Below are 27,029 nucleotides of genomic sequence, written 5' to 3' on the forward strand. Positions count from 1 at the left end.
GCCCCAGAGCAGGGCTTCTCAGCCTCAGCACTGCTGGCACGTGTTGGGCTGGGGACAACTCTGTTGCAAGGATCATCAAGTGCAGCTCAAGTCAGACAGCAGCATCCCTGCACACTACCCCCAAGACGCCAGACGGCCTCTCTGTTACCACAGCCAGCAGGATCGCCAGAAACTGCCAACCCTCCCCTTGGAAGTAGATCACTCCCAGTTGAGGACGACTATTCCATAGGGAGCTAGTATCTCTCTCTCTCTTTTTTAAGGATTTAGTCATTTTATTTGAAAGGCAGAGTTACAGGGAGAGAGAGAGAGAAGAGAGAGAGAGGTCTTCCATCTGCTGGTTCACTCCCCAGATGGCCACAATGGCCGGAGCTGCGTTGATCCAAAGCCAGGAGACAGGAGCTTCTTCCAGGTCTCCCACGCAGGTGCAGGGCCCAAAGATTTGGGTCATCTTCCACTACTTTCCCAGGCCATAGCAGAGAGCTGGATCGAAAGTGGAGCAGCCGTGACATGAACTGGCGCCCATATGGGATGCCAGCACTGCAGGCAGCGGCTTTACTGGCTATGCCACAGTACTGGCCCCACTAGTATCTCTTTCAATGCCATTCACTATACACACATACTTGAAAGGCCTGTCCAGGCTGTTCAAACCTGACCAAGTTCAGCTTTGCAGGGTTGATGAACAACTTGTCCAAACCACAGGTGAAATGTACACACACACACACACACACACCCTTATTCATGGCCCTCAGATTAAAACCACACTTGGGTCATTTAGATGGCAGGAAGTAACTTGCCAGCAGCCCAGGAGTCAGTGTGTGCAAGTGCCACTTATAGGTGAGCCAAGCAGTATATGATGACAACACTTCCTTTCTCATGCAGGGTATCTTTTCCTTCCATGGTTCACAATGGGCTTTATTTTTCTACTGAATATTCTCCCCCACTTTGAAGTTAGACCTACATTCAGGGCCCACACAGGCGTTGGGAACACCTAGGCTATGAGACACATATGACCCACAAAATCACTTGGTCTGGCCCTGCCAAGGTAACCATAGGCGGGACTTGAAATTCAATAAATCTATAGCAGGCTGATTTTTAAGTCGATCATTTTGTGTGGTCTGCAGATGCTGATATAAATATCCAAATGGCCCCTAACAGAAAATAAAAGGATCCCCATCCCTGAGAGAGGACAGCTATGGGCAAATTATTTCACCTATAGGAGCTGACTTTCCTTTGACACTTACACATAAAACGGGAATGATGAAGCCTATCTTACAGGGCTGTAGGTACTTAATAAATGTTAGCTATTGTTTGCGGCAGGTCACCACTGGGTGATGACCCCAGAGTTACCCTTCCTCTAATGGACTCTGATTTCTCCACACCCTCACTCAGCTTCTCACGATGCCTAAGGTCACTGGACCATGAGGAGAATGCCACATAGGCACAGGGGGTCAAACAAACAAACGAGGCAGTCCCAACTCTGTGACCAGCAGAGTCAAAGAAGGAAGCACCTTTTAGTGCTTGGCTTTATTTCTTCCAGGCTGACATCAATTCTCTGATACCGCCTGCCTTGGGCCAGTCTGTCCCTGGGCCACTTGCCGAGGCTTGCATTTTAATAAGCTAGCACTCGCAAGTCAAAGAAGACACGGAGCTCTGCAGACAGCATGCGAGGCTGCCCAAGTATGATCAGAGGGCGACTCTCCCTTCCTTATGAACATCAAGCTTAGAAGGAATACCTGTCACAGATTCTGCAAGTTGTTAATAAGTGATTAATAGAGAAATTTCTGTTTTGCTAATAATCCTATGATCTTCTCTTGCTATCTGGCATTTTGACTTTGGAATATAAATTAGTCTTGGTTTCCGCAGCCATCAGGTGTTGCATACATGTGATGACCCCTCTTCTTGTCTTAAAACGTAATGTTTAATGATAGCTTTTACAAAAGACTTAAAATTCCACTTTCCCTCAGGGGAAAAAAATAGCCACAACTGGAGTTTATGCAAAATTATTAGTTATGGCTAATCCTTGATAACAAATTGGATTTTTGAAATCGGTGTGATTTTTAGCACCTTGGGCTTTTCATCAGGAAGACGGTGCTTGTGGAAAATGCCTGCAGAATAATCAAACAGCAATGTCACTTCCACACTGTTAAGACAAATACAATTGAGAAGATCATTTATGGAATTTGCTGGATTGTGAAATTTGCTTTTAAAATAGGAAATATCACATAATAGGCAGAGGACAAGTGGCGATGCCTAGTGACTTGATGTTGCCCTGAGTCTGAAATTAGCATTCCCTCCTCACCTAAATTCCAATCCTCCACTTAGCACTGTAAGAATACTTACTGAATTACATTTTTAAAATATAACTGACTTTTATTTCTTGGATCATTTAGCCAGAATTAACATTACTCAGTCCCTTCTACAGGTACACATGAGTGTATTGAACATACTCACACACTCCAAAAAGTACAGTGTTCCACTAACCTAAGAAAGGAAATCAATATTCGCATAGCAAATATTTGAGTTGCTTTTATATAAGCAATTCCATTATGAAAAACAAATTCCAACCACAACAATTTCAAGGACCATAAAGGGGAAAATACCATGCTTTTCTAAATTAAGAAGGTATTCTTTTTTCTACATAAAAATCCCAAGCCAGCACTCTTTTGTGCCCAACTTTCTCCATCTTTGCATCTCATACCTAACTGAACCCCATATTGCTCTTCAGTGCTGTATTAAAGATATAACATTTTCCATATTTACAAGACTTAGTCCTGATGGCTATTCCTTGTAGGAATACTAGGAAGAACTGGAGAGTGTTTTACTTTTTTGTTTTTGAAAGGGGGAGAGAGAGAGAGAGAGAGAGAGAGAAACAAATGAACATACTCCCAAGCACTGGTTCACTCTTCAAATGCCTGCAATGGCCGAGGCTGGAGCAAGTAGAAGCCGGTATCCAAAAACTCAATCCAGGTCCCGCCTGTGGGTGGCAAGGACCCAACTACTTGAGCTATGGCTGCTACTCCCCAGGGTCTGCATTAACAGGAAGTTGGAATCGACAGTCACTGGGACTCCAACCCAGGTACTTCCATATTCTGTATGGGTCTTGGGAATCTTAATTGGCCTTCTACCCAGTAGGCTAAATGCCCACCCATGTTCGGGTCTCTTTAAGGTTTAGTCACAGGGCACCTGAGAGGGGTTAACTAACACAGGCAGAGAAGCAGCCGGTAGCAGATAATACAAAACCAGAGAGGAAGCAGTGAAGTACTCGTTGGTTTACAAGCATGCTTGAAGGCAAGGGGGTTACCTGATCAACTGGAACCTCCACCTGAGTATCTTCATCCTCTTGGACTTCTGCTGCCCCCCGCATTTCAGACCTCTCTGCTCCAGCCTTGAAAATGCCTTCCTCTAGTACTGGAGACAAAACACACAGTGAAAATCAAAATCCAATTGCGACATCGTGTGGCTCCATGTTGACATTACAGCAAAACACCTGATGATGATTTTTTTTTTAATAGGTAATTCTAACAGAATTTAGATAGCCCTACCCTGCCCAACACCTGGGCCTTCAGTTTTTCTACCTGGGCACTGAGAAGAGATTCAGTGGCCAAAACAAGGCTGACCCAGCAGAACAGGTCTCTGTCCCAGGCAACGGCTCACCCCTACAGGTACCGATTTAACAGCACCACCTGAGCCAGGTACTTATACGGGAACAACTTCACAACTAACACGTCGGTTCTCCCTCCTGTCAGTGAGACAGCGATGACACGTGGGCTTTAGAATATTTCCTTTAACAATTTTCCTTTCCCGTGAGGATGGCAGACACTCCATACAATGTATTGGAAGAATTTTCTCTATTCAGAACCATGCAGAAAATAATTTTACTGCAATAAAACCATAGAGCTGACTTCCACATCTTGCGTGCGTGCACACACACACACACACAATCAATGTCGCTTATTTTGCAGATTTCCACAAGGTCTTCACAACCTGTGATGCTAAATCCTTCACTATAAAATGTAATCTAAATCTCTTAAGACTAGATTAAGCTCCTTCTACTTGCTGTTTGCTGGAAAGTGAGAAATGCTGTTTTCCATATTTGAAGTAGTTTTAATGTCTCCCCTCAGCCTTCCCGTCTCCAGGCCAAGTAATCAAAGAATCACAGAACCGTTTGTCATTCCGTCTATCCATTTGCCTCGAGACAGGTTTAGTGCTGCAGCCATCCTCACAGATGTTTTCTCTGTGCAGTTTTGAAGGCTCCCAGGCACGGAGGTTGTGCCTCCTTCCCTGGTAATCTATTGCAGCATCTGATTGCCCTTGCAGTTGTAGAAATTTTTTATCTTTCGTTTTAAGGCCCCCTCTATTTCTCTCATGGAAGCTTGTTTTCCAGAGCACAATTATTTAACACATTTCACATAATACTATTTCATGTTGCCAAAGTTACAAAGGAACCCTTAGTTAAATTAAAATGTCCTTTTACACTTGTGGAGGATCGATTCCATGTAAGAGTGATGTGTGCCAATGGGACAGCCTAAGATATGAACGAGCTGACGACTCAAGGTGCTCGCGGTCCTGTGAGGAGGCCGATAAATACACCATCACTGAGGTGCACGCAGGTGAGTGCCAGGACATGTAAGGGCTACTGCACAATCAAATGCACACTGAGAACGTACAACCAGGGGAGAAAGGAAGGGAAGGAGGGATGAAGGGAGGCGAAAATTAGGGCTGTCTGGCATTCATCTGTATCTTCTGAAATTACCTTAAAAGGCAACAATCACAGTCGGACGCAAGACTCAATGGATTATGGTTAGGACTTATGCACATGACTTTTTGGATGGCATTTTTGCATCCAAATACTTGCTTATTACAAAGGGATTTATATTTATATAGATACCAAAGGAATGTAGTCTTAGCACTAACATCCAATGAAATGTTTACCTATATCCAAGCAGAGCTATAAATGGTCAGATATGTTTTAGAATAACCATGTGAAGACTATGATCAGTAATAACAAATAAAATAAAACAGGAAGAGCACTGGAATGGAAAGCAGCATCCATAAGAACACAGACAGCAAAGAGACAAGTGGGAAGAGCTCAGCCCGGTGCATAGAGACAGAGAACACACGGATACAAATGTGTGGCTCAGATGCAGGGGAGGGTTTGTTCATCAGTGAACCGAGATGTCTGGGCATAGAGGGGAAAAGGAAGCATAGAAAGGAATTCATAGGAATGAACAGTGCACAAAAAAAAGGACAACAGAAAACATGCTAGGATTTAAATTACAAGTGTCAGATAAAATCAAAGGTAGAGTAGTTCTTTTTAGAGAAAAAATTTAAAATCACTTTTTATTATAAATTGTTTATATGATACATATGCATTTTAGAAAACTTGAGAAATGAATAAAATCAACAATCTCCGGACCTCATAGCCCAGCAGTAGCCACCATTAACATTGTGACAATTCTTCACCCCACTCCCAACACACACACACACACACACACACACACATTCATAAAACTGGGATCCTGCTATGTTAGCAATTTATAAACCAATTTTTACTTTAAAATCATAATGTGAGCTTTTCCTATGTCATTAAATGTTACTTAAAAATATAATAAATTGCTCCATGTGGAGATACCACACTCTAATGAAGGGAAAACAATGAATAATGGAAAATAGGAGTTTTTAAATGAAGAGGGTAGATTTTATTCTGTGGGTTGTTGGGTAAATATGAGCATGTGTTAAAACCTACTGCATTACAATCACTCTGGGAAATGCAAATTGCCAATTTTTGCGGGCTGGGTCCCTTGTAGACAGAGACCACAGAGACATGGGCTGTTGCCCTCCAAATGCACGCCCCATGCACGGGTCCTTGCTGTGCGAGAGTAGATGTGGTGCACTGCAGTGAGTCTTCTGTGAACTTTATTGAAAGGTAAGACAAAAAGCAAGTACCAGGTCAAACCTCACACACGTGGATTCCCCTCCTGTTCCATGGTCCCCATACCTGTCCCACCCTTCCCGCCCTTCCCCCAGAATTTAATTCTCCCTTCCCTCACCATCCCCGGGTGCTGAAAATCAGAAAATCAGGCCTTAAGTGAGAAAATTAAGATCACTTCACATGAAAGAATTGGCAACATGACCAAACTACAATGGGCAAGAATTTGAATGTTATAACAAGAATGTGCTTCCCTTCTGTCAATCCCATAGCTAAAAAGCAACTGAAGATGCACTCCATGGAAGAAGTCAAAAGAACAAATACTGAAAATTAAAAACACCTGCTTCCTAGGGTAGACTCCATGATAAGGTGGCAAAAGGCAAATTTCATCAAGGGCACTATGATTCAAGCATTTCAAACCTTTACCACATTCCTTTTTATTATTTCTGCTCATTTATATTTGCACAGTGAATTGGTGAGTCTAGATCAAAATACCATTATTATGTGTAACAGATATGAAGTTATTGCTATAGCAGCATCAGTCATCCCAACCACAAGTCACTAAGGAGAGGTGCCACAGAGGGAACAGGTGTTTGGCCTCCAAAGAGACACAGAAGTGGTTTTAATGCTACTCAGGATTTTCCTAAAAATAAGAATTTAGTCTTACTCCATTATCACTGACAACAGGTAAGCAACCCTTTTTTACCACAGACTTCACATCTCCTGAACTTTTGGTGTGTTAGTCATGGTTTTTCATATTCAAGACTTCTTTGCAGGTCCAGCACTGTGCTGTAGTGGGCTGAGCCTCTGCCTGTGATGCTGGAATCCCATGTGAGCGCTGGTTCAAGTCCCAGCTGCTCCTCTTCCAATCCAGCTCTCTGCTGTGGCCTGGGAAGGCAGTGGAGGATGGCCCAAGTGCTTGAGCCCCTGCATGGGAGACCTGGAGGAAACTCCTGGCTCCTGGCTTTGGAATGGCTCAGCTCTGAACGTTGCAGCTGTTTGGGGAGTGAACCAGTGGATGCAGGACTTCTCTCTCTCCCTCCCTTCTTCCCTCCCTCTCTCCTCTGTAACTCTACCTCTCAAATAAATAAGTAAAATCTTTAAAGAAAAAAAAGACTTCCTCAAAATAACCATTTAGTAAGCATTAGTATAATTTTCAACTGCTCATGGGATTCTTATTTGAATTTTATCAATTTTGCTTATTCTAAAATTGTACATAGTAAATCTAATAACAGAATGGATGTGCATCATAATAGTAAATTCTTCTTCTCCATACAGAAAAAAGTAGGTTCTTGGATAAAGTGATAATGGTCTGATGCCTCACCTTGAAATGTCTACCCTCAAAGAGTACCTAGTACTTACCTGTCTTGAGTCCCTGTCATACCCCCTCATTCCTCACACCTTCCCCCACTTTTTCTAATCCAGTTTCTTGCAGCACATCCCATAGGAACTTCTCTGGTCAAAACTATCTGTGATCATAATGATGTTCTCATTTACCTGGTCTATTAGCAGTTTTTAATGCAGCTGATGTGTCTCTTCCCTTCACCCTCTGCTTTTCTCTCCATTTCACTCTACTGGTTTCACCAGCATCACCAACAGTTTTTTCTAAGTGTCCTTGACAATCCACCTGCCTCTTCTGCTCAGCTACTAAGAAGTGGACCACCCTACAGCTGCATCATGGGTCTACTTCTCTATCTGTACATCAAGAACATGGTTTGAACACCATCAATATGCCAATTACTAGATAGATAGATGGACGGATGGATAGATAGATACTAAGTACATAAATAGAATCTTCAGTCCCAAACTCTTCACAGATCCTGAGACATATATATATATCCAATATATATATATATATATATCCTATATATATATTTACATATATATATATATCTCCTATATATATCTCCAATTGCCTCCCTTGACATCTCACCTTGGACATTTAATAGTCATCTCAACCTTAACATGGCCAAAAGATTACTCTAGTTCCCCACCCTAAACCACTCATTTCCCATATTCCTCCATCTCAAGAAATGGCACCAGCACTCAATCCCAACACTGGGGCATTATCCTTATCACCTTCCTTTCTCCACTTACTATATCTAGTCCACTTTAAATCTTATCAGTTCAATCTCCTTTCTTCCAACCTATATCAAACCCATTCATCTATCTCCACTACCAACTTGGCCTTATCACTATTACTTGTTGGATGGGCTACTTACAAAAGCTTATCATTAGTCTCACTCTTCCTCTTCTCTTGCTATGCCTTAATCTGTCCTCCACACAATAGCCAAGTCAACATAGTTAATAAAAATTATTTGACTCATTCAAAACTCTCCAACATCTTTCTATCACACAAGGAATCCAAGTTCCTTACCATGAGGATGTGAGCTGGCACTTAGCCACATTTTGTATTGCTTTCCCTTTGCCCAGTGAACTCCAGTTGTACTGATTTTCATTCTGCCGATCACTCCCTCTGCCTGGAATGTTCCTTCCCTCTTTGTTACACACACACAAAAAGGCTACTCCTTGTCACTCATACCTCAAGAAACCTTCCTCCTTCCAACTCCAGTAGCCACCAAGTCATTCATTATTACTCTGCTATAATTCTCTGCATAGCACATATTAGTAATTGATTTGCTGGTGGTGTTCATTCGGTTTGTCACACTCCAACAGAGCAAGTAGACTGTCTACACTATTCACCTTGTTCCATCTCTAGCACTTAATGGAGTTAACACCTAGAAGGCATACAATAGAGAGTGGAAATTCAAACATATTTGCTGGATGCAAACCATTTGTAAGGAGCCAAAAACTTAAGAATTGTTAGCCCTGTACATTAATTCGTTCATGTTCTTACAGGGATTTTTACCTCAATCTGGCAACCTTCAGCAGAGTAGCATTTACATGAGTGTGGGAGTGAGACAAGGGGGTTTGAAGAAAAAGACTAGAATCAAACTGACATAGGGATCAAAGAATTATATTGTGTGTGATAAGCAAAATAATGGCCCCTCCAAGAAGTCCATATCCTGATCCTTAGAAACACTGACTATGTCACAATATATGGTAAAGGAGATTTGAGGTTATAGATGGAATCAAGGTTGCTAATTAGCTGACCTTGAGATGGAGAGATAATCCTGGATTATTCCTGTGGCTCCACTATAATCAACAGGGTCCTTGCAAGTGGAAGAGAGGCAGGAGAATCAGAGTCAGAGTGATACAACCAAAGGACTTGGGTAGCCATTGCTGCCTTTGTATGTAGAAGGAGCCATTAGCCAATGAATGCAGGTGCCTCTGGAAGCTGGAAAAGGCAATGCCACAAATTCTCCCCTGGAGCCACCAGAAGGAACGTTGCCCTGCTGACACCTTGACTTTAAGCTACTGAGATCATTTGGAATCCTTGTCCAGAACCGGAGGATACTAATGTGTTGTTTAAAACCGCAAAGTTTGCAGTAATTTGTTTCAGCAGCCATTGAAATACAATGTACCATGTGACCAAAGCATATGGTCTCAAGAGACTATTGGGCCAGGAGCCACAGCAAATCCCCGGACTCTGCAGATACTTGCTTGGTGAAGGCAGGCACTTGAGACACCTTCTGTCCCTCCTGCCAACAAGGCAGTGGTCAGAGACCCTCCTCTGAGCCCCCGTCCTTTGTTTTTCTTCCCTAATTGCTATTATTCTCTGTCTCACTCCCCTACAAACTCCTGCCCCAGACACCCACACATCTGCCAGAAGAAAGAGGATTAGATTTTTTCTGAAGTCTTCCCCTGCTCTAAAACCTTTGCAAGAAAAAGCCATTCACTAACAAACTAAAGAGCAAGGATAAATTTGATACACAGTACTGCTCTCATTCAATTACTATGCGAAGGATCAAATTCAATGCTTGGATGCACACTACACCCAAATTTAGCTCTAATCTTTTTCCTTTGAATCATGAATAGACATTTTAGTGTATATTACACAGTAAAGCAATAACAAACACTCTAGTAAAAATAAAAATGCTCCTCAATTATTTTTCACTTATCCTTTATGAATTTTATTGCCTAGAAAATGACAGCAGAGCTGCAGAGGTGGGGAGCCGCATCATCACTGCGCTGTCCCTTGTAATAAACAAGGGATTCCTCTCCCAACACAGAAACAAATTCCATGTTTTTCCCCTTTATGCAAACGCAGCAGCTGAAATGAAACATTCCCTCATTCACAGCAGCAGGATTTCAGTTTAGCAACATTACAATGCTTTAATGTTCTCAAATAAGAAAGGTTACAAAATAACTCACAAAGGACACATTCTAGTAATTGATGATCACCAGAATGTAAGGGCAACAATCTTGTCTTCTCACCAGAACTATTAAAAGGTATCCTTAAAGAGTATTATACACCATATTTTAATCCAAGATAGTTCAGAAAGTTTATGGGACAATGTAACTAAAAGGTAAATTTATTTTAGTGCCAAAAATGTTTGAAATCCAATTCAAAAAGTTCATGAAAAAATGTGTGCTATAAAAAATTACGAGTGCATTTCAAAATTTTTTGCACCAAAATAAACACATCTTTTAATTTCATCTTTCCATAAATTTTATGAAGTAAAGTAAGCAAGAAAATTTAATGTACTATTAAACATTTTCTTATGATTTACTCTGAGATTGCCTAACAAAAACATTAACTTAAGGGCTGGGGTTGTGGTTGCAGTGGGTTAAACTGTGGCCTGCAACACCTGCATCCTATATCAGAGTTCAGGTTCAAGTCTCAGCTGCTCTGCATCTAATCCAGCTCCCTGCTAATGTGCCTGGGAAAGCAGCAGAAGATAACCCAAGTGCATGGGCTCCAGTTACCCACATGGGAGACCCAGAGAGAGTTCCTGGCTCCTGGTTTTAGCCTGGTCCTGGCTGTTGCAGCCACTTGGGGAATGAACCAGTGGATGGAAGATATCTCCCGCTTTGGTACTCTCTCTCTCTCATCACCTTTCAAATAAATAAACCTTTTTTAAATTTCAAATCAAATTTAAATTAAATGTTAGTCTTTAAAAATAGGCACATATGGGGCCAGCACTGTGACACAGCAGTTAAAGCCACTGCCTATGATGCCAGCATCCCATATGGGCATCCATTCCAGTCCTGGCTGCTCCACTTCTGATCCAGCTCCCTGCTAATGCACTGAGGAAAGCAGCAGAAGATGGTCCAAGTGCTTGGGCCTCTGCAACCATGTGAGAAACCCAGAGGAAGCTCCTGGCTTTGGATCTGCCCAGCTCAGGCCATTGTGGCCATCTGGGAAGTAAACCAGCAGATGGAGATCTTGCTTTCCCTCTTCCTTTCTTTCTCTCTCTCTTTTCTCTCCCTCTCCCTCCCCCTCCCTGCCCCCCTCTCTTTCTCACCCTGCCTTTCAAATAAATACATCTTTTAAAAAAAAACATAGGGAGGGCATTGTGGCACAGAAAGTTAAGCCACCATTTGAGATGCCCACATTCCATATTAGAATGCTTAGGTTAGAGTACTGCCTCTGCTTCCAACAGTTTCCTGCTAACCTGTACCCTGGGGGGAAGTAGGTAATGGCTCAAGTATTTGGGTCCTCACTACCCACATGAGAGACCTGGATTGAGACCCTGGCTCCTCTCTCCAGTCTGGCCCAACCCTAGCTATTGCAGGCACTTGGAAAAGTTAACCAGCAAATGAAAGATCTCTCTGTGTTACTCTGCTTTTCAAATAAATAAAAATTAATAAATAGGCTTTAAAAACAGCTCATTAAACTTAATAGATTGCTGTGTAAAATGTGTGTTAACAAGGAACTTATGGCTTTTAATAAATAACACTCAAAAATGTAAGCCTGTTTACAAGAAAATACTTTGGCACATCATTCACTAGAGGCACAATTAAAATTGGTAAGAAGTTGATAGAAAAATAATTTTTGTTAATGTTAATATGAACCACATTTATCTCTGAAACATACTGAAGTTTCTTAAATTTTTACCTATTTTAATTTTCTTTGAAAGGTAGTGAAACAGAGACACAGAGGGAGAAGAGAGATCTTCCATCCACTACTTTACTCCCCCAAAATGCCCACAACACGTTGGGGCTGGTCCAGGCTGAAATGAAGAGCCTGGAATTCAGTCCAGGTCTCTCAGGTGGGTGGGCAGGGACCCAGTGACTTGAGCCATCACCTGCAGCCTTGCACAGTGTGCATCAGCAGGAGGCTAGAAATGGAAGCAGAGCCAGGACTGAAATCCAGGCACTCCAATAACTTTGCAAGTAGTGTTTTCATTACTGCACCAAATGCCCACCCCCTGAATGTCTGTACAACTCTCCATGGACAGACCCTGTTGTCATCACAACATCATCTTATTGAAATTAAAGAAAGCAATTCCAGAAAGGTGACCCAGAAGGAAGCTGTCTTAATGAAGTTTAGCAAATGGTGAGGTAGAAGGGAAAAGAAGGTTCACATGTAATAAAACTGCCTTATGAAAGGATATTGGCCAACCCTCCCCAGATCCTTGTTAGAACTTAGGCAATATACCTCCCCACACCGCCCCTCTGAGTGAAAGTAGATCATCATAAGGAAGACTGGAAAACTAATAAATGACAGCTAATACTCTGAGTGCATCTAATTTACTGCAGTGATATAACCCGAATGTGTTTCAAATTCTAATCTTCCCCATATGTTTCATCCTGTCTCATAAACTCAGATGGAAACTCTTCACAGGAACAAGAATATCACAAGTCACATTTTCCTTTGAAATTTATGATATTGCAGGAGAATAACCTTTTCCACACTCACAGGGCCTGTTTTCCTAACTGCAGCTTGAAATATCATCTGGCTTCTTTATATTTCCCAACCCCCACTCCAGGGTATTACATATCATCTGTCATGTAATTAATACATAAATTTGACTATTAAATATTTGCATAGCTTTTTAGCTACAATAGTTTACCTTAACTTCAAATAGGTGTAACAAAATATTCTGAGTGTAAACAGAAACCAAAACTAGGATTAATAATCCTTGATTTCCCCAGATCTTAGGTGATTTTGTTGTTATGCCCACAATTCTACTCTATTCTTTTTAGATATAGATTTTTTTTACATTTTCATCAAAATCAGAAATATTCAGAGTGCAAACATTAAAGTACATATTTATAATATGCATGATTCATGACCCTTAATTATTTTACAGCCTATATAAATGCTGACACAGTTTCTACAGTCTATATAAAACTTGTAGAACTGAGAATAACAAAGTACCTCTGAGTAAGTTTGCCAAAACCAACAAGTATATATAGCTTTACTTTTTTCATTTCTAATTTTGTAGCCTTATAAAAATTATACTCCATATTAGTTTCATCAAAATAATTAAGTTGTTCCTCTTTCCACCCCAGTGACTTGAAATTGCCTTAAAAACAGCCTACAATGCTCTGTTCTTGTTATTCTGGTTAGTGCAATCACCTCCAAATGACCTTGTGTTAAAGAACACCATTTCTGCATTGTAGAAAATCTGTTATGGGAACTAACAGAGAAATGAAGAATACAGAGTCATCTTTTTAAATTCCTTGATTGTTTGTCCATCCATGTATTTATCATGCAGACATTTTATGAGCCTTCCCATACCCTGGCATGTGCTGGACCTCAGCCATAAAAAGAGGAACGAAGTATCGACTGCAAGATGCTTATTCTCTACTGAGGGAGTTAAATGGGAAAAAAATAAAAATTAAAAAACCACAGCACAGAAACACAAATATAGCCAGTGCTGCATGGGCTGTTATGATACCAAGTAGAAGTCAGAAATGGGAACGGGGTGAGGGAGGGCAGTTAAAGACGCAGGCTTATGAGAGGGGCTGGTGCTGTGGTGTAGTGGGTAAAGCCACTGCCTGCAGTGCCAGCATCCCATATGGGCGCTGGTTTGAGTCCCAGCTGCTCCACTTCCAATCCAGCTCTCTGCTGTGGCCTGGGAAAGCAGTAGAAGATGGCCCAAGTTCTTGGGCCCCTGCACCTGCGTGGGAGACCTGGAAGGAGCTCCTGGCTCCTGTCTTTGGATCGTCGCACCTCCAGCCATTGCAGCCATCTGGGGAGTGAACCAGCAGATGGAAGACCTGTCTCTCTGTAACTCAAATAAATAAATAAATCTTAAAAAAAAAAAAGTGGCTTATGAGAGGCAGAAGCTTTAAATGGAAGGGCAGGCAGAATCTAAGACATGCAGTACATGACAAGAAAGGAGGCACTGCAGGTCGAGTTCCAGGAATTGCAGGCAGGTCACATGGCTGCAGCAGGTGACAGGCTGGGCACGGGCAGGCTATGAGGCTGGCAAGTGAGGAGTAGGGAATAACTCAGAAAATGTGTCAGACATATCAGAAATTTGAACTTGACCATGAAGCTAATATAGAACCACCAAGGACTTTGAGGAGATAGTGGGGCATGCAGGGCTGGGGGGCGGTTACCCTGGAAATAGGGCCGCCTGCACAGAAGGGGCCGGGATACACAGCAGGGTAGGGTGCAGGGCAGATACAGAAGGTATTACTGAAAACCACCTGGAATGATACAGCCAAGGAGAAAAACCCAGTTGGAGCGAGGGGACCAGCGGGACTGCAGGATAGCAAGCCTGGAACATGGCTGAGGCAGTGCAACTGGCAGGCGTGAGATTAAAGAGGCCCAATGGGAAGTGATGCCTACGGGGATGAGTAGGGTATTCCAAACTTTCCAGTGTGCCTGTGGGGTCTCAGCATAGAGTTGGCCACCAGGGTCTTGAATGAAGGCAGGGACAGTGGGACCGACAGAGGGGTTACTGATGGGGCCCTATGCCCCCTGGATGTGGAGCTGAGGGAAGAAAGAGTTGAGGGAGGACTGAGGAGTAAGCCTGGGGTGTGTGCACGATTGGCAGTGTCATTCATCAAGCCTGGGCAGATGAAGGAAGGAAAGGAACGGAGTGCGCAGAAGGCAGGTGACCGGGTCCTGATCATGATGCACAGATGCTCCTCTGCTTACCGTGGGGTCACCTCCTGAGGGTCCCCTCACTAAAATGCACTGAATGCACCTAATCCCACGCAGCACAGAGCACCACGCAGCACAGAGCACCACGGAGCAGCAGTGGTCCCTGCTCAGGACTGCAGGGCTGACTGGGGCTGCATACATCGTCACTGCCCAGCGTCACAGGAGAGGATCTGACTCACAAACATTTGCCCAGGAAAGCCTAATTCCCAATCCCAAGTACAGTTTTTACTGAATGCAGTCAATCAGCTTAAGTCAGGACTCTATGTGCTGGTTTGAGTGCCTGGTTTAGCAACCTGATGCAAATGTCCGGTAAGTGGCTGTCAGGATAAAGTTTGAAGACAAAGACTTGGGAATTGTCAGAATACAATCATGGGTCTGGGTGAGAAGCCGGGATGAGAGTAGAGGGTGGCTGAGAACTGAACTCTGTGCTCTGGTCACCCAGGTGAGAGTGATGTGAGGATTACCCGGGGAAGCGCTATAAAGAACAGAAGGGGAGTCAAGACAGGCAGTACAGGGCACCCTCCAGATGACTGCTAAACTGGCGTCCCTGATGCACAAGTCCATCTCATGAAATCCCAGCATTCTTGCAAAGAACAAAACAATTCCATTTCATTCATGGCCAAGTTAAACCAAAAAAGATCATCTTTATTTTGGAAGGACTAATGTAACTAGAACTCTTTCATGAATAGACCAGTCATTCTTGCTAGACACATATGTGCTAGAGTGTGGCCTTCTGCTGAGGTCCAACTGGGTAATCCATTGTGAGGTGGGGAAGGAAGGCAGGACAGGGAGAGAAACCTGCAGGGCCCCACCCTTCCAGGCCCAAGGCACCATCTACTTTGCACCTGAGTGACAGCATTCTATTCTGTATGGTCATTAACGCTCATTTTGTGCAGAGAAATAAAAGCCTCCTTAGATGCAGTGGATTACTAAAAATTCATACAAGGAATCCAAAGGGAGAAAAAAGAGGCTAAAGAGAAAACAGGGTCATAAATTTTCAAAATCTATCTGTAGCTGATGAACTGAATATAAAAAATAGTTTGCTAAGTACGTTTCCATATTATATAAACAGTATATGTTTAAGAGATTAAATACCTAGCTCAGATATAGAAAAATAGAAATGGACTAAATACATGTTTTAAAAGTTGATTATTAAAGCCCAATTATTACTGAATTACGGCCTTAATAATCATCTATGACTCCAACATGCCCTTTCAACTACCAACAACATGCTTTAACACAGCACATGTGGGGCCAGCACTGTATTGCAGCCAGATAAACCACTCTTGCAATGTCTGGCATCTCATATTGGAGCACTGGTTCAAGACCCAGCTGGTCCACTTTCAATCCAGCTCCCAGGTAATGTGTCCAGGAAAGGAGCAGAAGACGGCCCAAGTGCTTGGGTTCCTGCTACCCATATATGAGACAAGGATGGAGTTCTTGGCTCCCGGATTTGGCCTGGCCCAGCCCCGAGCTGCTGCAGTCATTGGGGAAGTGAAGCCATAGACGAAAGACCTCTGTCTCTGTCACTCAACTTTTCAAATAAATAAATAAGATCTTTTAAAATAAATAAAATAATGTGCTTGATGCCAGTACTACTGTAAGTATAAAGTCAGCATCAAACACTTCCAAAGCTAATCTAACTTGGAAACAGGAGGTAGTGATGCCAGGAGCTTCGGTCAGGGTAAAATGACACTAAATATAAATATGCAACTCGGTGCAAATCAGGCATCCCGAATAAGGAACCTGATTGCGCCAGCTAACCTAACTGACACAGGTTAACGTGCCTGGATTGCTCATTAAGACTGAGTGAGGGTCTTTTCAACATAACTGATCATTTTACAGATTACACACTTATACTTGCTCTAGAGCCTCAAAGTAAAATCTCTTGAATCTTAGCATTTCAGGTGTTTATATATGCTCCAAGGTAATTCCTGAAGAGGATGATAAATTGTTATCAGAGTCAATGCCTTCTAAAGATATAACTTGACTTTGATTGGTGGTTAATCTTCTATCTTAACATAAAATGAAGTGACAATGTATTCAGCTTAGCCTATTTTCTTTGATAAAGCATAAATTCTACAATTCAAGGAACTGCTGTCAATGAATGGCAGATAAAACCAAATTATTCCATAAGATATTTTTCTCTGCATTATCACCATGTTCCAAATTTTATTTAAAATAGCCTGAGATAAGTCCATGTAAACAATTCTGTTGAACTCCATTTTAAGATGCTTACCTAAACTACAAATACACTCATGTCAGCGGTAGATGTAAACATTCAAATATAAAGTTACATATTAATTTAGGACAAGATTTTAGGAACAAATTAAACAAAAAATGTCAAACTATCGATGGGAGAAGAGAACTCAACTACCTCCATTAATGATAGGAAAAAAGCAGCTGAGGCATAAAATAACGCTACTTATATGAAACCATCAAGGAAAAAAATCCAATGCAAGGTGGCCAGCGTTTGCCTCACTTTCCTTTACCACTGCTTCCACACAGGTGCTGACCATGCATTCACCCAGCTCTGTGCTCTTTCCACTCCTTGTTCTGACTCACAGATCTGGCCTGTATCCACAACAAAAATGTGCATAAGTCATACTTCAGAAAAGACAGAAAACATTCTCCTCCAGCATGTTAACCTGAGATCAGAGCTTATTATGTAGTCATTTCATCCCAAAACAAAGTATTCTGGCTACTTAAGTTCAAGAATCTGAAATCCCTTTCAGATATTTAACTGATGGTTGCAAAATACTAATTACCTACTTATTTTAATCTTGGGGTGAAAGAAAGAAAAGAGTCTTTCATTGGATTTTTTTTACAATTTTTTAAATGTTTCCACTGTATTAACTGTGGTATGAAATGCCTTTCATCTGGTTAGTATAATATTTCACATACTGCTGGTAAACCTAAAAGTATCTATTTGGGGCCCATGCTGTGGCATAGTAGGCTAAGCCTCCATCTGTGGCATCAGCATCCCATCTGGATGCTTGGATTGTGTCCTGGCTGCTCTTCTCGTGATCTAGCTCCCTGCTTATAGCCTGGGAAAGTGGTGGAAGGTGGTCCAAATATTTGGGCCCCTGCACCCACATGGAAGATACAGAAGCTTCTGGCTCTTGACAGGTCCAGCTCCAGCCACTGCAGCCATTTGGGGAGTGAACCAGTACATGGAAGACCTTTCTTTCTTTCTTTCTCTCTCTCTGTCCCTCTCTCTCTCTCTCTCTGTAACTCTGACTCACTATAAATAAAATCTTTTTTTAAAAAAAGTAAAAAATAAAAAATATCTATTTGAAGATAAGTGGAAACTCTGATATAGTCAAGACACATTTTTTTCTTCAGCACTTACCTAGAGCAAGATGTAAACTAATAATAATAAAAAAGGCCGGCATCATGGCGCAGTAGGTTAATCTTCCGCCTGCGGTACCGGCATCCAATATGGGCGCCAGTTCTAGTCCCAGCTGCTCCACTTCCCATCCAGCTCTCTGCTATGGCCTGGGAAAGCAGTAGAAGATGGCCCAAGTCCTTGGGCCCCTGCACCCACGTGGGAGATTGGGAAGAAGCTGCTGGCTCCTGGCTTCAGATCGGTGCAGCTCCGCCCATTGTGGCCATTTGGGGAGTGAACCAATGGATGAAAGACCTCTCTCTTTCTCTCCCTCTCACTATCTGTAACTCTACCTCTCAAATAAATGAATAAAAATCTTTAAAAATAATAATAATAAAAATATGACGATTAGCTAAAGCACACTGGATACTTATAAACATCATTCTAAGCACAGTACACATTCAATGCCATAACAACTATATGAAATAATTTATATGATTACCTGTGTTTTATATATAAGAAACAGAGATACTCTCAAGTTTATAGACAGCAAGGGAAGGAAACGGGATTCAGATGTCACAATCTGATAAGGGAGTGCACGCTGAAATGGCTTTATCAGTGTTTTCTAACCTGCCAACTGTGACCCATTAATGGACTGACATCAACTTAAAGAGTTGCGACTAGTAGCCTTTTTTTCAATAAAATTAAAAGAAAAAAAAAAAACAGAAAACACAAAGCCGCTACAAAATTGACTTTGCATCATGCAACCTGCTCATGGACCACCAAGTGGTTTACTGATCTGCTATCACCATCTGGAAATCCTTAATAATTCTATCCTTGAACTTGAATTTTGTAAGTGAAGTCCAATAAATAGTGGTGCACGTGGTGCGTGCACCTGAGAAGGGGACGGGAGCACGAATGGGCACACCTGCGATTCCCGAGCTCCTGAGGCCCGCAGCTGAGAGAGGGGTGACGGACTGTAGAGGGCGCCAACAGCCCCCAAAAGCAACGCTTGCCATTAAAGTGGGAACTTGCTTCCAAGGAAGAAAGCAGGCAATAGTATTCTGCAAAACAAGAATGGCCAAGGATAATCCTGTTCCATTCCCCGTATTAGTCAATCATTTCCATGGAAAATGATGACGTGGGGCAACCCACGGTTCCTTCTCTTCAGTCTTTCCTTACCCCCCAGTGAGCCTGAGGTAAAAGAATGTAGGCAGAATGTGTGCATATGGAAGTGAAATAGAAACAGTTCAGTTTGGTTTTCTATTAAGAACAAAGTTCATATGCAAGTACAAAGCGAGAGATACAAAGAAGTCTGATTGTAGTGATTCCACATATGAGTAAATGCTTTTATACTCTGCACTTAAAACTGCCATTGCACAATATAAAGACAAATTGTAAAATTCATAATAGCTTAAATTTTTAATTTTTCTTAGAATAATAAGTAGCAAAAAAAATAAAAGCTAAATAAAAATCTCTCAAAAAAGAGAATGGCCATGGCAGAAAAGGGAAAAGATGTATTTCAGCACCTTTCACAGCACTTGTTCTCTGCTCTCTGGGCATCTTCATCTTGCCTCAGATGCTGCCAATTATGTGGTGAGCCCTGTACACATGGTAACCACTGTCTCAACAAGACTTCTATTTCTTGAAACAGCTACCCCCCAGGCCCGCGTGGGTGCACTGGATCAGGATGTAAAATTTTAACATGCTACATACAGGTCACGGTCAGAAAGTTTAAAGCCCATGGCACTTCACTGGAGAAAAGGAGCAGGCAGGCAGCCCCTGTCTCCTCGGCACCAGGAAAGATAACCCACACCGAGGCAGCACAGCTACCTGACCTGCTGGCTTAAATGGAGTTTCAGCTCTTCGTAGCCTCTACACTCCTCTGCCAACACCTGAGGCCACCATCACACATCCACCGTGTGCACCAGCTCTAAACTGGACCCCTCGAGCCTGGCGTGGGCTGGGGGAACCGTGGTGCCTGCTGCCTTCACCGTCCTCACTCCCCAACCGTCCCGGCAGCCGGCAGCCGCGGCTGCACCCCTCCCCTTGCAGTCTCCTCTTTCATTCATCCCTGCAAGATGCGACATAAGGCCATCTCTTCACTTCTCTGAAATGTTTTACTTCTGTATCTGTGGTTGCACATTACAGACAATTCAGATACCATTCTAGGGAAGCCAGGAGCCCTTCTCAATCTCATTTCTCTTGGTATGGAACATGGCCAGGCTGCACACAGCACTCAATGTGGGACAGGAATGGCAAAGGAACTTGGTTTTACTTTTGTTTTTGGTATGCCCCCCACGTGCTAAGCACTCTCCTGAGTTAACTCCACAAAGCAGGAGTTTTTATCCCATCTTTCCTTCCTTGAGGCTGCACAGGTGGAAAGAGGTAGAGTGGCCACGATGGTCTAACCTTCTCCCTCCATGAAGCTTCACGTCGTGTACACCATCAACTGCAGAACCTTGCAAAAAGCATCTGCTATGGAGGGAATCAGCAGCAAAGCAGGCCACTTAGGCCAGACCTCAACCACTGTTTCAGTCACAGGGAAGAACTACCTCACTCTTGAATTTTGAGGCTGCCTCTTGAGGGGTGGATGAGAAGAACCTGACTCAAAAATTAAACATGGAAATGGCAAGGCTGGGTGGAGGGCTGCAGGCCACGTTGGGGCCAGGTGGGCAGAGAGTAGTTTGGGGTTTGTGTTAGAAAAACAAATGAGAAAGAGAGACAGAGGAAAAAATAATCTTGAAAACAAGTTAACATTGTAGGGCAGTGCAAGAAATTAAACTCTGGAGGAACAAGAAAGAATAAGGAATTATTGATTGAAACATTTTGCCAACTCAGGCACCGACTGCAAGGTGTGAATGCTAGCCTGCTGTGTGCCTTGGAGGGAGATGGAGAAAGAAAATGTTTCATCTGTTCTTTGCTTAATGGACAGAAAATTGAGAACTCTGCCTATGAGTTTTTCTTTAAAAATATTAACCTATTGTTGAATCTCCTAATCATCTTTTAGGATAACTGTTCTTCCAGAAGAAGGAGAACTACATTTTTTCTTCCTTAACTGAAGGTTTAGCTGTTTGGCATAATTGCCAAAATAACCACAGGTTTAATACCTGATTATATCAGAAGTCCCAGTGGAAATAAAAATGTTAATGTAAGATATGAATGTAACATGCACTAATATGCAGTGTGAGAGCATTTATAACAATTTTATTCTTAGCTCAAAAGTGAAAAGCAAGAGGTTTAATTTCAGGGTAAAGTAATTCTGCAAAACCATCTGTTTTCCTTGGATGTTTCTGAGCTTAGGGATTTTCTTTTTCATTGAAAGAAGAGTTAAAAATGCAGAGAGAATACCAAGGTGAGCTACAGGTTTAATAATAGTATATCCATAAAGCAGTAGAATCAACTAGAATGCAAAATAAAAATAATCAAAAACTGATAGGCCAGCACCGTGGCTCACTAGGCTAATCCTCCGCCTTGCGGTGCTGGCACACGGGGTTCTAGTCCTGGTCGGGGCGCCGGATTCTGTCCCGGTTGCCCCTCTTCCAGGCCAGCTGTCTGCTGTGGCCAGGGAGTGCAGTGGAGGATGGCCCAGGTGCTTGGGCCCTGCACCCCATGGGAGACCAGGAGAAGCACCTGGCTCCTGCCTTCAGATCAGCGTGGTGTGCCGGCTGCAGCGCACCGGCCGCAGCGGCCATTGGAGGGTGAACCAACGACAAAGGAAGACCTTTCTCTCTGTCTCTCTCTCTCACTGTCCACTCTGCCTGTCAAAAAATAAAAAAAAAAATGAATAATTTTTAAACAGGGAAATCACAAGGTTCTCATATAATGACAGCCAGCCATTCTTATTTTGGATTATATTTGCTTGAGTAGATACTCAAATATATATAGAAATATATATAGATATATATGTACATTTGTTCTTTTAGAGCAAAAGCTGAACACTTTCATGAAAAAAGACAGATGAAAATATATCTATATTACCATATGGGTATATGTGTATTAAAAAAATTATTTTCTCCTTTTCAAAATGTCAGTGGTCAAATGAGTTTAGCACACATTAATGAGTTCCACAGCTGGGTTTAAATAGACTCTGGCAAACCTGTCTAAGAAAACTTTTGGAAAAAGCTTTTAAGTACAGAGGAGCTCATAATATCATTGAAACCATGTCTAACTGAATCAACTTCATTCTGAATACAATTCTAAGACTACTCACACAGTCCAAATTGATATTTAAATATGCCACACGTAGTTCTTAAGTACATATTAAGCTGCTCATTTTAAAACTAGACAATGCAGCCACATGCAATGGCCCCATGTGGTCACAGGGGACATGCAGCAGAGGCTGGCCTTGGGCTAACTGCAAGTATACAGGGTGCTTCATGGATCTGGATCCTGCTTGAAACATCTAGAAACCTTTACTGTGGATCAAGCATCCTCTCTCACTTTCCCAATCCATCTACTTTATTAAACTCACGTGGCTTGCATCAGTTTTACGTTAACTTGGGAAAGGCCTTTGAGTGATCAGAGGTGGTGCAAACTGGCAAATGGGCAACTGAATAAGTGCACAAATGACAGATAATCCCCAAAAGAAATTTCTATGTTAAACAAACAATCCATGCAAATGTTTTGCACATCTGACTGACTTCCCTGAATTTATTATCTTCCAATAAATTGCACTGCACAGGGATCGTGCCGACCAGGCCCTTCATGAATTATCGTGTGTCTGAGGATTTGCAGCTAGTATTAGTTGCCACACTTGCCTAGATAATCACCAAAACGGCACTTAAAAAAAAAAAAAAAAGCAGAATTGGCTGCAGAGGAAAAACGGCTATGACCACTAGTCATCTGAAAGGGTTTAAGAGTTAAAAAAAAAAAAAACCTCTTGGCTTCACTGCACTGGACTCAGGAGTTCCTTTGTCTAATGCACTAAATGACCTTGACTTCATCCATTTCCTTTCCTCTTAACAGAGTACAATGAGGAGATCATGTGTAGGTTCCCACTGGGCAGATTCCTACCCTTCGTCTAGGGAAGGAAAACCAGGAAGAGCTCGGCAAAGTCCCTCCCTGAGGGCCAGAAGGCGGCATGGATGGCATCGCCTTACCAGGCACACGGGGATGAGCTTCCACATCCAGGCTGATACGCATAAAAACTCTGGTTGGCTCGCTCATCCAACTGTCCATTCGTTCTACAAGCACCAACTCTGTACCAACTGCTGGGGCTGCTCCTTAGGTGCTTAGGAGGAACAGGAAATGAGACAGAACCCTTGCCCCTCAGGGAAATGTTGTGTGTGCAAGTCAGCACGCTAAGTGTTCTTGTGGCCTGAGAACAGTCTGCTTCTGTGGGACAAAGCAGGACCATTCCTTTCTCCTTTCCTCCGCCATCGTGGTGGGTGTCCCTGATTCTTCCTCGCCATGTCTTCTCACAAGACCTTCAGAATCAAGAGGTTCCTGGCCAAAAAACAAAAACAAAACCGCCCCATTCCGCAATGGATTCGGATGAAAACTGGTAATAAAATCAGGTATAACTCCAAGAGGAGACATTGGAGAAGAACCAAGCTGGGTCTATAAGGAATTGCACTTGAATGGCGTGCTCATTTCTTCTGTCTCAATGTCACAACGTCACTATCACCACATCAAGCTGAAGATGTCACCATCATCTGGACAGCTGGACATGTTTGATTAGGGCTGTGACCAGTGGGCTGGTTCAGTAATAAATATGTGATCCCTTTTGAAAAAAAAAAGCAGGACCAGACGGTAGAGCTGTTGCATATCCAGGGACAGGGGCATGAGAGGAGGTGATGCCTGTGCTGCTGGGAAGAGCGAGCAGCATGAGCAAGGCCACACAGGGCAGAGCCCGCCGCGGGACTGCACAGGTTCCTGACGTGTGATGCTCTCGAAGAGTCTAGGGGAAGACTTGCAGCGTAGGCAAGCGCCCGCCATGGAAGACGGTCTGTAAACCAACACAGGGAGTCTGCTCCTGGGAAGGGGCGTCTGTGACAGGTTTTCAGCAGCGGGGGAACATGCTGAGATTGGAGGTTTAGAAAAGACCGCTCTGAGGCCGGCGCCGCGGCTCACTAGGCTAATCCTCCACCTAGCAGTGCCGGCACACCGGGTTCTAGTCCTGGTCGGGGCGCCGGATTCTTTCCCGGTTGCCCCTCTTCCAGGCCAGCTCTCTGCTGTGGCCCGGGAGTGCAGTGGAGGATGGCCCAGGTGCTTGGGCCCTGCACCCCATGGGAGACCAGGAGAAGCACCTGGCTCCTGCCATCGGATCAGCGCGGTGCGCCAGCCGTGGCGGCCATTGGAGGGTGAACCAACGGCAAAGGAAGACCTTTCTGTCTCTCTCTCACTGTCCACTCTGCCTGTCAAAAAAAAAAAAAAAAGGACCACTCTGTAAACAGCGCGGGTTTCAGCTGTGCCCGGGGAAGTGCGGCAGCAGAGAGCAGAGCTGCGATGCGTGTGTTAGCCCAAGAAGCCAGAGAACAAACCTGAGACCTTCATATTGAAGGGGAAGTGGAATAAAACAGAGGGGCGGGGGGTGTAAGGGGGCTGAAAAGACTCAGTGAGAGAGGCCAGAGGAAAACCAAAGACTGTGACGCTCCAACCCGGGAAGAACTGCTGTAACGAAAGAATGATCAGACGAGTTACATAACCACCACTGTATTATGCTCGCTTTGTGCCAGGCACTCTGCATACACTCTCAATCCGCACTCCTACAGTGATGATGATGATGATGACACTGTTATCTCATTTTATAACTAAGGGAACTGGGGCAGACAGAAACAGCTTGTCCAAGATTAAGCAGTGTTAAGTGAGGAGCCTCTTTATAAGGGGCAAGAAGTCAAGAAAAAAAGAAGCTGCAAAGAGACCACGGAGTCTGACCAAGGGCAACCTTTGCAGGCACATTTTCATGGGAGAGTTGGGAACCGAAAAACGACTCTAATGTGTCAAAGCAGGCAAAACAATGAGAGATAGTAAGGATCCAGTATTCTTTCACAGAAGGCAATGGAATTGGAGTCCTTGTTAATATTCTGTTTGGCTGAGGCATTTGGGGAGTGTGTATGGCAGTGTGGGTGTAGGCACACGAGTGTACATACAAGTGCAGCGTGCCTGGAGGTGAAGGATCTTGTAAGCTGTTCTCGGAGCACTGGGCTGAGGATGACAGAACTCACTACTGAAGAGGAATTCATGAGGGCCCCCCCCCAAGCAACCCCTCCCCCAGGAGGCACAGCCCGGCCTCCCAGTGTGGCCTCAACTCTCCCTCCCTGGGATCCTGCTGCAGCCTGCACCTGCTTCTTTCTAGGTGGCACTCACCCCACCCCCACCCATCCCCCCAACACACCCCCACCCCCCCAACACACTCCCTCATCTGACTATGAATGCCTTGCAGGGAGAGGCCAGGTCTCATTCATGCTGATGTCCTTAGCATTTCATACAGTTATGAAACAAGCCAATGAAAACATAATAAACACATGGGTGGTTCAGCCAAACGTTTGCATCACAGGCACTCTTCTTGGAGCCTTAGAGAAGACAGCACAGCACGGAGAGCAGAGAGAGTGAAGACACTTCTTTTACATGAAAAGCAATGCTTCAGCTCTTGGGTTCCCTCCTCCAATTGGGAGGTAACTCCCATACCCAGATTCTTCTAAGTGGCAGCTGAGTTTGTGCCCCAGAAAAAAATCTAGAAGTTCAGAGCAGGCTCTGGGCACAGTGGTCAGGATGCTGCTGCAGGTGTCCACATCCCACGGTGGCCCACCTGCCTGAGTCCCAGCTCCGCCCTCCATTCCAGCTTCCAGCTGATGTCCACCCTGGAAGGCCACAGTGATGGCTCAGGCACTTAGGTCCCTGTCGCCCATGTGTGAGTCTGGCCTGGCCCAGCCCCAGCAGTTGCAAGTATTTGGAGAGTGTACCAGCAGAATGGGAAATCTCTCTGTCTCTTTCTCCTTCTGATTCTTACTCTCTCTGCCTTTCAAATAAGCAAAATAAACTTTAGAATCTGGAAATTCATAGCTGTTCTGGGACTCTGGATACTTTTTTATTTTTAAAAAATGGAACTAAATGTTTGTACCATTTCAATTTGATATGCACAGGTAATTAAGTTGTCAGCAAGGAACTCCGAAGCATTTGCAACAACTTGAACATTAGGTGTGATTGATCTAGGGCAGTAGACATAAATAGGAGACAAGTTCATCCCTGGCCATAAAAACATGTGAATTAACTGGATAAACATCTCTCACACACACATACACACATGCATACACACATAAGTAAGAGTGCCTGTCTCCATATCTACATAGGTATCACATATATAGATGAAGATAATAGAAAGTTCACAAAGAAACATTATAAATTGAATAGTAGCACATACCTACTAAGTCTATTAACAGGCTGAATGTACTAACTGGCTCTCCTTCTCAGTCAGTCCTGACATCAGTCACATTGTTTAATTCTCCATTTCACTGGCAAGCCATTTCTAGCACTGGCAAGCCCATCATTTACTTACATTCTATACATTACATAAACAGTATTAGGAAGTTTTATCTTTACAATTATACACATACCTACACACACACACACACACACACACACACATAAATACAATGTTCCGAGAATACAGCCCTTTGGAAAGTCTGGAACTCCTTTTTGTTTTTCAATTTAATTACCTAATCCAATCAAAATTAACATTTCTCAAAATTTCTGGCAATTTAGTTCTTGCCTTAAAGGCATGTGTTCCCACTAGTATCAAATCAGCAAAAACAGTCTATCACACCAGATCAAGATGCAGCCAGTAGATGCTATGACACATC

At 43.2% G+C, this 27,029-nt stretch overlaps 2 protein-coding genes across 2 annotated transcripts in view; one reads left to right on the top strand and one right to left on the bottom strand.

The window, feature by feature from the left end:
* DCDC2 (doublecortin domain containing 2) overlaps positions 1-27,029 on the bottom strand; it is a 172,269-nt gene that overhangs the window by 26,605 nt on the left and 118,635 nt on the right. The window contains exon 9 of the mRNA XM_008262508.5: positions 3,302-3,408. Within this exon, the coding sequence (XP_008260730.3) occupies positions 3,302-3,408 (107 nt within the window). The remainder of the gene's footprint in view (positions 1-3,301; positions 3,409-27,029) is intronic.
* Positions 23,577-23,961, top strand: LOC108177411 (large ribosomal subunit protein eL39). The gene has a single exon (XM_017344962.4). The coding sequence runs from the start codon at positions 23,638-23,640 to the stop codon at positions 23,791-23,793; it is 156 nt and encodes a 51-aa protein (XP_017200451.1). The 5' UTR covers positions 23,577-23,637; the 3' UTR covers positions 23,794-23,961.

This window comes from Oryctolagus cuniculus, chromosome 5 (genome assembly GCF_051225735.1).
Source record: "Oryctolagus cuniculus isolate XC-2025 breed Fujian yellow rabbit chromosome 5, ASM5122573v1, whole genome shotgun sequence".
Taxonomy (NCBI): Eukaryota; Metazoa; Chordata; class Mammalia; order Lagomorpha; family Leporidae; genus Oryctolagus; species Oryctolagus cuniculus.